General features: G+C 46.0%; 2 protein-coding genes across 3 annotated transcripts; one reads left to right on the top strand and one right to left on the bottom strand.

Moving 5' to 3' along the window:
* Positions 1-29: 29 nt before the first annotated feature.
* On the top strand, positions 30-4,158 carry tm2d3 (TM2 domain containing 3). Of its 2 annotated transcripts, none has more exons than XM_048262504.1 (6): positions 30-177; positions 1,064-1,162; positions 1,258-1,430; positions 1,581-1,755; positions 2,354-2,429; positions 2,825-4,158. In XM_048262504.1, exons 1-6 carry the CDS (start codon positions 69-71, stop codon positions 2,988-2,990), a joined length of 798 nt encoding a protein of 265 aa, XP_048118461.1. In that variant the 5' UTR covers positions 30-68; the 3' UTR covers positions 2,991-4,158. The 2 variants fall into 2 exon arrangements, with proteins under 2 accessions (XP_048118461.1, XP_048118460.1); XM_048262503.1 differs by having other exon boundaries at positions 30-183.
* Positions 4,159-6,189: 2,031 nt separating this feature from the next.
* larp6a (La ribonucleoprotein 6, translational regulator a) lies at positions 6,190-11,148 on the bottom strand. The gene is made up of 3 exons (XM_048263549.1): positions 10,421-11,148; positions 8,843-9,041; positions 6,190-8,293 (listed from the first exon to the last, which is right to left on the bottom strand). Exons 1-3 carry the CDS (start codon positions 11,143-11,145, stop codon positions 7,181-7,183), a joined length of 2,037 nt encoding a protein of 678 aa, XP_048119506.1. The 5' UTR covers positions 11,146-11,148; the 3' UTR covers positions 6,190-7,180.
* Between the last annotated feature and the right edge of the window lie 3,212 nt (positions 11,149-14,360).

Below are 14,360 nucleotides of genomic sequence, written 5' to 3'. Positions count from 1 at the left end.
GGACAAACGGACAAGGACAATGGGAAGGTTTGGGGGCGGAGCGTTTGGCTGCTGAGGAAGAGGCTGGCATGGCTGCCCTGCGCTACCTCTGGTGTGTTTGGAAGGGCTATAGCATCATGAAAGCCTATGGAATAGTTTTACTATTAATCACAGATATTTGCCTGAAATCTGTTCACGGTAAGGGTAAGGTCATATGTCTTATATTTCTATATAAGAGCTGATGACACGCATTCCGTTTGCCAAGCCAGCGTTATGCTAACGAATCAAGCTGGATAGGTAACGTTAACTGTTAGCTAACTTTAACTAACGTTACTAACTGGCTGTCTCGTGTTATACTGAGAATTGGGAATGAAGACAAATGTCGTTACTCCCTGATCTTTTCAACACTTAGCAGTCAAGGTTACAAGTGAGATTAATCTTTCTGAGTAGCCACGGGCTTCTCTAGCATTCATATACAACGTTAGCCATCTCTGTTGATATGAAATGCTAACAGTTAGCTTAAATTTGCGATAGCTAACGTTAGCTAGCTAACACATCAGCAACTTAGCCAGCTTGCCGTGAGCATAACAGGTTCTAACGTTAACGTTATGCCTCTAATATAACATTACAATGACAGTAGGTATGCAGTTGTTGGGCCTTTAAATAAGCAGATGTGTAAATGCATACAATCATAGAAAGCTCACAGCAGCATTGGTGTTGACGTCTTTTAAGTTGAACGTTGTTTTCCATCACGGGGCACATTTCTATCCTTAGATTATTCACTGTGTCAGTGTCATAAGTCAGCAGCCCTACTTTGTCGCAACACCCATTTTAGTGTAGTCTATAGACGTCACTATAGGCGTTTTTATCCGTTTTTAAACTGCATGTTTACCTTAACCCTATCACCTTAACGTGGTTTCTCGTGGATCAACAATGCCAACAATGTAGTTTATCAGCATTCCCAGACATAGATATCGTATGTTTAGTAGTTCAGTGACATGTCATGCTTGCCTTGTACGTACTGTACAAATCCGTTTAGACACATGATTTTGAACAACTCGACACACGATGTTTTATGTTGCAGGGTACTTGAGCTCACCGCATGTGGGCCAGGAAGCCTTCAGTAGAGACGCGCAGTATAGTCCTGTCATCACTAGTCCAGTGGTACCCGCCGTCTCCTCCGGTAAGACTAATACTTACACAATATCTGAATTCCACACATGATCTGTGCTGTATGTTGTATGGGGAGGAAAATCTGTTGTTTCATCTCACCCACAGTTTCTCCTGTTCAACCAAATGGTGATACCTCCAAGTGTCCCAGTGGTGGGCTATGCAGCAAACTTCCTGCAGACTGTGTTACATGCAGTTACCAAGAGTACAAACTGTCTAACTGTAGCTATGGAAGACCTGCATCTTTTTCTTGCAAGTCCAACAAGGGTGTCCATTGCACAGTCAGTTTTTCTTTAATTCATAATTCTTTATAATTCTTTAATTTTCTTCATGGAACAATGCCTGTGTGTGTGTGTGTGTGTGTGACAAATCAGTGCATCTGAGGGGCAGCCAATTGACCTTCTGTTTGCGGTGTTTGTGTTTACTCTCAGGATGAATCGGGTAAACAGCAGACAGAATTTAACCAGACCATAGCATGTCAATTCTGCTGGCAACTGGACCCATCTCAGTACCGCTGCAAGAACGAAACCAACTGCATGACAGTGGCTTGCCCACGCAGGCGATACAACACCACCTGCAAAGTGTTGGATCACGTCCACTGCTTGGGTAGGTACAAGATGCATGTGATGGATGTTTCTTAAATGTGATGGGATCTGGGGAAACCCATCACAGGCTTGAAAGTGCAAAGGTATCTCAGTTTGTATACCACTGCTAAAAGAAGAACAAAGTTGTACTTTTGAGTTCACCTCACTGTGGGTCATATCACTGCATAAGATTAGGAGAGTTTCAATTGCACGGGAGCAATACGGGAGGGAGGGTGAGGAAGTAGCGAGCTAGCTCTCTATTTTGTTTGAAAGTTAACAGAAGTGACGTTACCCAGCATCCCTTAGAGCACCTTTAAAAATGTAATCTATAATAAAATGGTTTATTGTGTGTTTAGCCACTCTTGGCATTTACACCCTAACATACAAGCTTTATATCTTCTATTAGTGTGGCCATAGTAGTGGTGGAAGTGATGTGTATTATGATTACAATCAGATTATCAGACAGTTATGATTGGGTTTATGACTTGACTTGGAATTTGGGGAACTAGGCCTTGATTGATGACTGATGATTGATTGTTTTTTTTTGTGCTGTTTCAGAGAGAGGGAGTAGCTGGCTTGTTGCTATGTAAATACGTTAACCATTGCCTTTATCTCCCCAGGGAAAAGAGAGTTCAAGAAGCGTTTGTTCTGCAACTGGACCGGGGGATACAAGTGGTCTACAGCACTGGCATTAAGGTAGTAATCCCATGATTCATTGTTATTGACAGCCTGGATATCTGGGCTCTGCAGCTACAGTTTTACACATTATGATTTTAGCTCTAAACACACACGTTTTATTGTCTTATTTGGAGTTGCTTTGAGAGTCATATTGGATTGAGAAAAGCTTGCCATAGTTTTTTTATCCATTAGCATCAGAGACTTCTATTACAAGCTATGAAGTCCTTGTCAAACACGGCACTGGAAGTCACTTAACTAATGAGGGAACCAATGACACCTTTTCATTCAATATTCAACACATGCATTAATGCAGTGTGCCTTGTGTTGCTCATGGCCATTACTCTCTTTTGGACTGTAACATTTATCCTGTGATAAATAAGCCCAGCTCATGCCTTGCCTGTGTTCCTACGCAGCATCACCCTGGGTGGTTTCGGTGCCGATCGGTTCTACCTAGGCCAGTGGCGCGAGGGCCTGGGCAAGCTCTTCAGCTTCGGCGGCCTGGGTATCTGGACGCTGATAGACGTGCTCCTGATCGGAGTGGGCTACGTGGGGCCGGCAGACGGCTCCCTCTACATCTGATTGGCTGGCCCAGCGCGAGGTGGACTGGTTGTAGGAGGTGGTGAGGAATGCGGTGGGTGGGGGACAGTGGAACGACGGCGCGCCAGGTCTTTGGATCTCTTGTCCAGTCCCCCCAGGTCACTTTAGACTCCTCTCTCTCTCTCTCTCTCTCTCTCTCTCTCTCTCTCTCTCTCTCTCTCTCTCTCTCTCTCTCTCTCGCGCTCTCTTAATTTATCTGTATCTCTTTCTCCCTCTCTGTATGGACTCTCTCTCTCTATGCGCAAGAGATCAAATGAGATCCCTGTTAGCACATGTCTGGCCAGCCAAGCTCCCACCACAACAGCCTCCTGCTCCCATCTGCCCTCTGAGAGGACTCGGAGCACCGCTTGTCTCCACTGCGGCCCACGCGTGTCAAAACAGCTCCCCCTCCACTTCACGTCACCCTTCCCCTCCCCCTCCCCCTCCCCCAAGCTCTGTGGTGGGTCACTCACGGAGAACTGCTCCAGGATGGGGCCTGTGCGTGCAATGAGTCTTTTAAGTCATTGGTTATATGCATTATACATTCCCGTGAGGGGAATGCCATTGAGGATTTATACTGATGGGGGTGCCATAGATATTGTTTGCACATCAGAGTTTGTGAAGCGACTGCCACACGGTTGAACCTGAATGTGAGTTGCCCGCTGAGAACTCAAGTGATAGTTGGTTGTTAATGTTTTTATTTATTCGTTGTGGGCTGTGTGACTGGAATGACTTTTCCATGGCAGTATGAAGGACGCTGAAGCACCATATATGGTTTATGTTAAATACTCACGGAAGACAAACTCCAAATGCATGACCGGTCAGAGATGATAAATGGAACAGATGTTATGGATGCTCTCCTTTATTCTGGTGCACTGATACTTACACAGATCTGCCAAGGCATGCTGTAGTGTTCCTCCAGTGTCTTTTTGTGTTGTTGTTTTCTACTTCTAAGGAAATTGAATGTTTTCTGTTGAACTGTTAAAATGCTCTTATTTTGTATGCAGAAAAACGAGTTAAGACGTGATTCAATTAATGGTTATGATCCATTGCGCTTGTGTGCATGGTTAAGTACATAACTGATCAAAAAATAATTACTGTCAGGCATCACATGGTATCACATCTTGTCACAACAAGTTTTAAGATTAAATAAACTCTTGGTTATGTTTCATGCTAGTGTATTTCTTTGAAAGTTGACCTGAAAACTAGTCTGCCCAAGTAGATACCCAAACGTAGCCTTTTAAATGCCATTAACACACCATGGAAGACCGCGAAAAAAGACAAACATTTATTTGTGCCCTCCAGCAATGGTGTATATCTACTCATAATGGTTAATTATTCCAGAGTTGTTTATTGACCTTGAGTTTTTTCCATAACTTCTGTATTATACATGAGTCACCTAAAAGGTCACTCCACCCTACCAGTCCCCTAAAGCTGTGTTAACACAAATGTGCTATTTTTCACAGTCACCACGACTTTGTTGCATCGCACTATTGACAAAGTATTACAAATTATGACCAGAGAGAGCAAAGATCCTCACTTTCCCTCTCTGCTGTTGCATAACAATACCATGCCAGGCACGAGTCTCAGTCATGCACAATACCACGCCAGGCACGAGTCTCCATCGTCCATGGTGGGACAGATTTTTCTCCTGAGGAAATGAGGCAGCGTAGTGTAGTCAGACACCATACACTGCATTGCCCTTGCTTCCTACTATCGGTGCCTTTGCTTAAACTTACTCCCCCTCACACAAAACCTCCTACACAACAGCAGTGTATGTGTGTGTGTGTGTGGTGTTGACAGAGATCCAGCTGGCTGCCTCTGCACTGTTACTGGAGTGTGTGTGTGTGTGTATGTGCGTGTTGGTGTGGGAGTCTGTGGTGGGCCTCCTGATAACCAGCTGTGACCTCTGCCCCTTATGAGTCATCACCATGCTGTGAACTGTTTTGTCTCTTTTAAGTGGAGGTTCCATAGTAGATGCCTGTTCCAGTGAAGGCTAAGATCAGACTTTACATGAAGTTAGTTTCTTTGTCTCACTGTAGAGAGAGGTTGGTAATGATGGTCATTACAGGCTCGCAAAAAAGTAGCCTAGTTGTTGGAGGGGGAATAAAGAAAGCACCACGTGGAACAATCATCCAGACCAATGATCAGGTGTAATTTTACGCTAACGACGCAAGCCAGCCATTCATAGTCCTGATTCAATAACAATATTTAAAGACTAACGTCACATAGCCTAAGCCATTTCATAAAGATAGCATGTCTGGGGGAACGTCGTTATTTTGAATTGCAGATGCCAAATGCAGGGCGCAGGGGAGCAGATCCGCAGTGACTGAATAATGGGTTGTTCAATTAGTGTTACATAAAAACAATGAGCATGGAGACGGCATTCAACTTCAGTTAGGCCTACTCTTCAGCACCCTTTTGTCAGAGTTCCGTGCCCAGGTTCAGCGCTGCCTAATTGCAGCACATTTCCATGTCGATTTCGGCAGGAGTTGCGCTTCCATAGATGTGGCTGGTTGCTAAGAAACATCTGAATGTCATGCGCTTACTAATTGTATCCTAGAATGTAATGAAGCTGAAATACCGGCGCCTCATTTCCGACGACCCCTTCGTACACCGTGCCGCGTTTGTACTTTCTGCTGATTTCCGCAGTGCCGTTTCCGACGTGCCCCAATCACACTCCGCCAGTCGCTCGAGAGCGGTCCATCTGTGCAGATTCACACCAGCAAAGCTCACACGCTCGAGACGCGGCTGTGCGTGCGCTCACGCGCATAGCCTTGGCAGACCATCGCGGCTGTGTTAAGGGATGCAAATCTATGTGCCATGCCCAGGCCTGGTAGGTAATTTGCCGAGGTTGGCATGATGCCAAATGTAATGGAACCATGGGCAGATTATGAACTTTCGGGCCCCACACTAATTGTTGCATATGTGGGAGGGGGGGGTTTGGGGGTAAATTTGTTTGATGTGATTTCCTGTATTCTGGTGCATTTTGGGGATAGCCAATACTAAATTCAATCAGATTCATAGCCTACATCCTGATTTGTTGATATTGAGGCAATGATTCCATGCAAAGGCTTGGGCTTCTGGGCCCCCTGACCCCCTGGGCCTGGGCCCGGTAGGCCCGTGCAGTAATCCATCCCTGAATGGAACATATCAAACTAGGTATAGCTTACAGAACAAAGCCTGAAGAAACAACAACCACTGAGATGCCATTTCGGTGATTTATTTGTATCATAGCAAATACACGCTGTACATTGCCCCAGTTCATGAGTAAAGGCAAGTGTTGGAGAGAAGGTTTGCCATGATGGACGTCCCTTCGCGTATCCCTTTACTCAACATGCTACAAATGGACAGGAAGCAGCAAAACCTCGAGCCAAGGAAGAGAACCCTGCCATGACATACTGTCTTTGATTAACAATAGGCCTAGTAACCACTAAAATAAAAAGCATTCTCCAAAAGGCAAAAAATGGAAAGGGGGAAATAATAAGTTAAACCTAAAAACTTTAAATTAAAAGAAACAAATAAAAAAACAAAACAATTACCATTGAAACTGTATGGCAAAGGGAAAGGTTATGGCCACAGATGAGTGCAATTGCCACTTTTCCTTTTTTAACAAAATACAGGAAGTGCTATGGTGATACTTCATACACCACACACCCCTAAACCACACTATAAACATAGACCATTCAAAAGACTGTCGTTTGTGTAACATTACTCACACATACATTAACACGCATACACAAGAGGACAGCGATGTAAAGGAAATAGAAAAACTGAAAGTGCTTCTGAAGTTCATCCCTAATTAGAACTTCAGACACCTGTGGAGGTGGCAACTCAAATACTGAGGAGCTTGCTTTGTAAGTTCTACATATATAAATTACTTTACCATCAATTTCTTCTCTAGCAATACTTTTTTTACAATATCAATTGGAAAAATGAAAAAAAACAAAAAACAAATCCAAAATAAATGATCACAATGCATGTTATTAACCAAAGTGTATAAAAAGTATTACAAAGACAAAAAGACCAGACTTCAAAACGACTCAAACTAAATGTTTTGGTGGCCACTTCAGTGTTTGGAGGGTAAAGAGGTGAGGGTTTGGGTAAAGGGATTGATTGGCTGAGGATTTGGGGATGGGAGAGTCTTGTAACTGGCTGAGAAGGGGGTAACTATTGGGTGGTCCTGGGATGCATCAAGTTTGCGTGGTGACAGTCTTTACCCGGTCGCTCATGGCGGGAGGGTGGAAGCCTCGGCTCCCGTCAGGCCCGCGAGGCAGGCGCACTACCCCAGGAGGAAGGCCGTCGGCATTCTGGATCTTTCGACCCAGCATAGGGCTCCCCACGGGGCTGCTCTCCTGAGAGGCCACCTGCTTGCGCCGCTGCACCCAGGGGCTCCCCGAGGGAGTCAGGCTGCTGTCCGAGGAGTAGTCGGCCCAGCGCCTGCCCGGCTCCGGGCTGAGTCGGCCCTCGCTGGCCAGTGGAGACTTGTGGGGGGCTTTGCGCTGTGAGCAGGGGCTGGCGCGCGGGCTGGACCAAGGGCTGGAGCGCGGGGACACCGCCGGGCTCAGGTGATTGTTCTGGAAGCCAGCACCGCCACCGGACGTGGGGCTGAGCTTGTTCAGAGAGCGTGTCTTGCGGGCCAGTCGTGGCGACGTGGGGTTGCTCTCCGTCTCCGAGGAGCTGCACGCCGAGTCGTCGGCGAACTGCAGCTCCCGCACACGGCTGTTGAGTGAGCGACTCTTGCGCATGCCCATGCCCCCCTCCTCCCGCTGTAGCCGCTCCTTGGACACCTTCTTCTTGGGTGGCTTGGTGCCGATCAGCACCACCTTCAGGCCCAGCGGGCTGGCGCCCTCCTTCTCGCCCCCGACCACCTCGTGGGCCTTCACGGCCGCCTCAACCTCCTCGAACTCAACGATGGCGCACTCTTCCTTTCCCAGCTGCAGGTAGCGCCCGCTCAGCTTCTTCAGATCTGCAGGCAAGTCCTTCCCGGGCTTGAGCACCCGCACCGAAGCGATCGGCCCGTACGTCCCGAAAGCCTTTAGCAACAGCTCCATCAGGCGCTCCTGCTGTGTCGACCCACCCCCATTGGCCCCCGCATCCAATGCCCCTCCCTGCAGTGCCACACCCAGCTCGGGCCAGCGGTTGAGCTCACTCAGTAGAAGCATGCGACTGGGCAGGGATTCACTGGCAAACACAGGGACTGTGGTCCTGCGGCGCACCTTGCGCCCTTCGTCGTTCAGCTCCAACAGCGTAGACTGGCGCAGGGCATAGGCTGTGGTTCTCCAGTCCCGGGTCAGATGCTTCACCTGCAGGGAGAAAGGCGGGTGAGAGCAGGAAAACCATCACACACAGCGCAAGAAAAAGGATGTGGCTGATGCAACTTCCTCTCATGAGTCATGACTGACAGTTTGAAAAAAGAGAGGATGTTACACTGAGCTGATTAACACTTTATGGTCATAGTGGATTTCTGTGACGCTATGCGATTACAATGTGTTCACAATTTATTGTGACAAGTCTTTGCTGATGCTAGCATGTGCCTCTCAGCACAGTGCTTTGTGAAAAACAGAGCAATGGCAGCAATAACAGAAACAGAGCTATTACACTATAAGCAGGGTAATCATGCTGGAGCCTCTAGCCGGCTGTTGTGATCAGTTAAAGGATTGTACATCTTAGAAAGCCTGGAGCATGCCATGTTGAGAGACCATCACAGTGCTGTTGCACAAGTCTCTTCACTGAAAAGGAAGAGGGTTCATTTTTCTATTTCATCCTTGCATGGATCAGTGCATTCTATTCCATATGCATGGAGTGAGTCTCTGTGTGTGTGTGTGTGTGTGTGTGTGTGTCTGAGAAAATACCTTTTTGAAGGAGGTGAGCAGCTTGACGCTGACAAAGCCAAGCTTGTTGCGTCTGACATGTTTGAGCAGGAAGGCGTCATGTTCCAGATTCTCATCTGACAGGTAATACTCAATCTGGGCCACCAGCTTCTGTGTAAGGTCTGGGTCCGGGGGCTGCCAGCTCTCCTCCTCAAGTTCACCCCCACTCGTGCCAGCCCCACTGACGATGGAGGAGAGGGTTAAAAAAAAAAAAAAAAAAAAAAAAAAAAAAGACGAAAGGAATACAGAAATAGTGAGAGGGGAACAGACAGACAAAAGTAAAGAAACAAAAACACAGACAAAACAAAGAGACAAAGACCGTCAGAAACAAAGAAAGGAGGAGGCGAGTGCATGTTGGAGGGAAAAGAAATTCCAAATTAGGGTGACCTAAATGGCTGTGTAGATGTCAACACATGACACATGACAACGCAAAAAGCCTGGGCGGGATCTGAGGGGCGTCCCTGCAACATGCTTTTTCGGATTCAAAATTCCATCGTCAGTCAGCCTGCCTGACCATTACATGACCATCAACAGCTTTCTGCGCCAGGATCTGAACACTACAAACTGTCCAGCCAACATCAGTGAAGCAGCCAAGACCTCTTAATCTAGAGTAAACACACACACCGAGTGTGAGAGACAGAAACGTGTTCCCAATCAACTGTTTCTACCTTTAGAACTATCAGACAGGACTATTGTTAAGGCTTAACATTTTTATCCCGCTGATCAAAACACTGGCTGCTAAAAAAAAATAAATGTGAGTCATCGCCTCCTCCCGCTGCCTACATTCGCTTTCTAATAGCTACCCAGCGCGAACAGCAACCGGCTGAAGTGGACGGCACCCTAGACGACTCAGAGTGGCATAATCAACAATTGTGTTGCGGTCAGGAAGGAAAGGCCTTTAAAAATAATACAAAGGTGATCATTCACCATGCCTCCTACACAAGCAATCAATTAGCCCCAGGCTATTCGCGCTGGTGCTTCATTTCCACACTGGCCAGCTGTCAAGAAAGTATCCTTAGGCACGGACATGTGTGGAAGCCCAAATAAACTGGCGATGAGAATCCGACCGCGAGCCATTTGGACGGCGAGGCACGCGAACCTGATTTGTTGCATCAGGTGCCAACTGTTGTGGGCACTAAAGGAGGCTTTAAACCTTCCAAATAGGCTACCCCCTTTTAACCAAAGGGCAGAAGCTTGAACGTGTCAGAAATCGAGGGCCAGCGAAACATGACACAGGGGATTGGATCAACAGGTCAGAAGGTGCCATTCTTGACCTGGTTGGCAAACAGTCGAGATTTACGTCAAAGGGAAGGGATTAATTGAATGACTTTCCAGAGCTACGTCCAAGTGTAACATATCAGCACTTTAACCATTTAGGTAGGCCTATCCATATTCGCTATAGGCTTCCTGGCAGTCAGTAATCACGATTCACAATCAAATAGCCCAACATCAATGATCTCTCGGACACAGTGTAACTATAGGCTGAAAAGGATACATTGTTAGAATATGCGGTTACTTTGTAAATAGTCTATGACGGACTACTTCTAAGCAATAACCTACCTTGATTTGTCATGTCGTCCAAATTCGTCGTCGCTACCGCTTCCTCCATGAATATCCAAATGGTTTACCGATACCTCCTCGTCAGGTTCTAACTCCTCGTCCTCTGCTGCCTGAATAGCAACAGTTATAGTCACTTGGGTGCCCATCTCCGACTGGTGCTGGTCCACCGTTATCACCTCTTCGTTTACAGTCAGCCCGACCAAGTCTGATACAGACTGGCTGGGGAGCTCCATGGTCGTACTCATGCTGCCTGAGGTGAACGTGCCTCCTGTCAGTACGTCCGCCTCCGTTGCAAAGGCAGTGCCTCCCCGACTGCTGACGGAGTTGGCGCTCGAATCGAAAGCAACGACGGGGTAAGGGTTGCAAAAAGCTTCAGGCTTTTGGCACAAGCGCTGATGGAAGGCGAAGGGAGCCCCGAAGATGCGCTCCACAGCTTGCCAGAGCTCCCGGATTCTACCCCACGGAGAGCCCTGTGGTGGCGGCGCGGAGCTGTTAGCAGCTAGCGAGACACAGCTAGGAGCAGGGGAAGCGAAGGGGATGGAGTCGTCTTGTGGTGTTACTTCCTGATATGTAAGAGGCTTTTTCCTTTTGAAACGCGCCCTCGGATTGGGCCATGGCATCTTTCCGCACTCATCCCCAACCCACCAGCAAAATGCGAGCTGAAGCCAGGAAGGAGGCAGGAGGAAGGCAAGACAGCGGAGAAACGCGTGTGTTAATGCGTGCATATTCTTTGTCCCTGTTCCTTTGTCTATTTTATTTGGGGAGTTTGTTACCAGTTGATCATTGTCTATATATTCGTGACACGTTCATAAATTCAGGTGATAACAATAGTGTAATTAGGGAAAATGGGCCAATCAGCGGCGTCAGCAGCGTCGACCCACTTCACCAGTCTTGTAAATTGGATAATAGGCTTTGGCATTTAGACCGGAGGAGATTTGCTTGCGAGGAAAGACGAAAATAAAGGACATGAGAAGAGTATTTGTCCTTCTAAGATTCTTGATATTAATTAACATTTGTGTTTTGTTAATATGATAAACAGCAGTTGTTCATAGCATTATTAAGTCCCTTTCCAAATTATCCTGCATTCAATATGCATCTAACTAATATTTTTCACTGAACAAAGTGTTTCCAGACACATTTTGGCATTAGTGATGATGTCAATCAGTTTTGCCTGCAGTTCATCTCTCTCTCTCTCTCTCTCTCTCTCTCTCTCTCTCTCTGTGCGCCCCCTGCATGCATGTGTGTGACGGCAATGACGTCTGTCACCCATCGGCAGGTAGCCAAGCTGGTGCACTGACTCACGCCTTTGCACCACCCAGCCCTGCCCAGCCACTGTTACTGATGGTTCACTCGGTCCAGTCGCAGACACCCACTGTGAGGTAATGCTGCTGCAAGCATCAGAAGTGTCTTATTATCTCACTGGCAGGAGCAGACCAAAACAGGACCCTGCACTTAAGAGAAGAGAGTGGGAGACACACACACACACACACACACACACACACACACACACACACACACACACGCACACACACACATACACACACACACACACACAGAGTGAGAGAGGAGGCTACTACTTTTTATCCCTCAAAGAAAACAGGAATGTATAAATGTCAGGCTTGAGCTGCATATTTTGTCATTTTTCACACTAGCCTAACCGCTGCCAAACAATTCTGAATTACAGACAGAACAGAATGGGCAACAAAGTGACTTCATAAACAAACCTCTCAGGATCAACATGTCAGTCAGTCACTTCAAAATACCCCCACTTCAAAATTTGCCACAACAATGACAAGTGAGTTTATTTCATTCACTTGATATTCAAAGCAATGTTATAAGACATACAAAAAATCGAAGAGAACAAGAAAGAGGGTAGTGTTTTTAGTGCCAGGTCAAAATACTTCAGAAAAAATGACTCAAAGTTTACCTATGTGTGGGCCACTTATGCTAGCATCGGTCTATATTGGATTAGTGAAGAGAACCACCCTTTTACTTTTGATTTGAGATTCGAGAGCCTGAAAGTCTTTATATGCACCAAGTGTTTTACTCCACTTTGCTGCAGTTGTACTATGAAGGATCTGTTGCGCAACACACACAGACACCCTCCAGCACACATAGGGAGTGCCTCTTTTCTTAAGCTCTGGAGCTCTTTACTTTACTTCTCTGTCAGCTTTTCGGTGGTTTTCACCTGTTGATTTTGCTGGGTATGTGGATTGGTGAGTGACTGACCGCGTTTGTGCTATACCTTGCAGGCTCATTCTGACTCAGGCAAGATATTTATAGATTATTGCACCCAGGAGAGAGCTGACTTGCCCAGCCCCCTTTCCCCTGCCCTCCCCTCCCCCTCTGCCTCCCTCTGAATACAAAGGCAACAGACAAACAGCACAGGTCCCTGTGTCTCGATGGTGTGTGGTAACCTGCCAATGTGAAATGTCTCACAGATACACATAACCCACTTAACTCCTGCTCCTATTTAACTACATGCTGCATGTGTAAAGAACAATGGCATATTTTGTTAGTGGGAAAATATTATTTTTCACATTTTCAATATCATTTTAGTTTCAGAAGAATATTGTGGCTATTTTAAGAATCAATGCATGAATGAATGCTGAATGAATTATCAGTCAGACAATGTTTGATTTTTTTATGTGAAGGTGGTATATGAGATTGAGGTATTTGTGCTTCTTATCTTGAATGACAGATTTCAGTAGCCAAGCTTTTGGACGCCTTGCAAGCTGTCATGCAGATGTACCCACATTGGGCAACAAATGGGTGTGAAACCACCACCATTCTCCCACCTGGAAACCCATGGAAAGCTAGATCACTAAACTAAACTAACTTAACATGCAATTATAAGGATACTAAGCATTTGCAGTGTTAACAAACAGCAAAATGCAATTCACAAAAAACAAATATAGGCTATTTTAGGACCATTGCATGCTTTTTGTTTATACCCTCCTTGAATTTCCCCTGGGGATCAATAAAGTATCTATCTATCTATCTATCTATCTATCTATCTATCCATCTATCCTCAGCTGTTCTCGTATTTAATACTTTTGCCAACCCTATCCTGAATTTGGCAGCCAGGTCTCAATGCAATGAATGTTCTCTCTTACAATGCCTGGGGGAAAATGGCACGGCATGTCTTGGTATCCATCCAGCCACTACATCTACACTGGCATCTAGTCACAAGGATGGTGGTTATATACCCTCCCTCTGCCTTCTCAAGGAGGTGGGGTGGAAGAACCACCTGTAACTGGAAGGGACTACTATACTTTGCCATTCAATGATAAACGTTGGTATCATTCTATTGTTCTCATAATATCAAGCTATGTTGTATATGATCATATCCTGGTTTTTCAGGTACCATCAGCTCATACTGTGATGTAGACCTATGCATGTCAAGAAAATTGTGTAAAGAGAAAAAAATGAGAAAACTCAACAGCTGCAAAAGCTGCCATGTGTCTCATTGGTGATTTGCCTTAGTAAAAAGGGACCACGATATTGTGGGTAGTCCCATGAGGTTTCTAGGCCAAGTATATTTGCATATTTACTTAAATGCAAATGTAAATGCAAATCAGGTTTCTAGGCCAGGTATACTTGCGTATACAAGGAATTTTTATCCCATCCGTGAATTAGTGAACACACAGTGAATACACAGTAAGGTGAAGCAAACACAAACCCGGAGCAGTGAGCTGCCTTGCTACAATGTCTTGCAATGTCTTGTCTTGTAGTCTTGCAAGGTGCACTGTCTTACCACTTTCACTTGGTGAGAAACAATTAATTAATTTTCGATCATGTGTTTTCCCCTTATTATGACCGCCGCGCAGCGAAGCGGCGGTCATATAGGTTTAGTCAGATTTTTTTTTTTTTTTTTTTTTTGCATGCCCAAATTTCCGTCAATGATTCCCGGGACACTGAAACACCGGGGTACACGAAA

Source organism: Alosa alosa, chromosome 14, assembly GCF_017589495.1.
Source record: "Alosa alosa isolate M-15738 ecotype Scorff River chromosome 14, AALO_Geno_1.1, whole genome shotgun sequence".
NCBI classification, from domain to species: domain Eukaryota; kingdom Metazoa; phylum Chordata; class Actinopteri; order Clupeiformes; family Clupeidae; genus Alosa; species Alosa alosa.
Note: the sequence above shows the minus strand (reverse complement) of the source record. Positions and strands in the feature narration are given on the sequence as shown.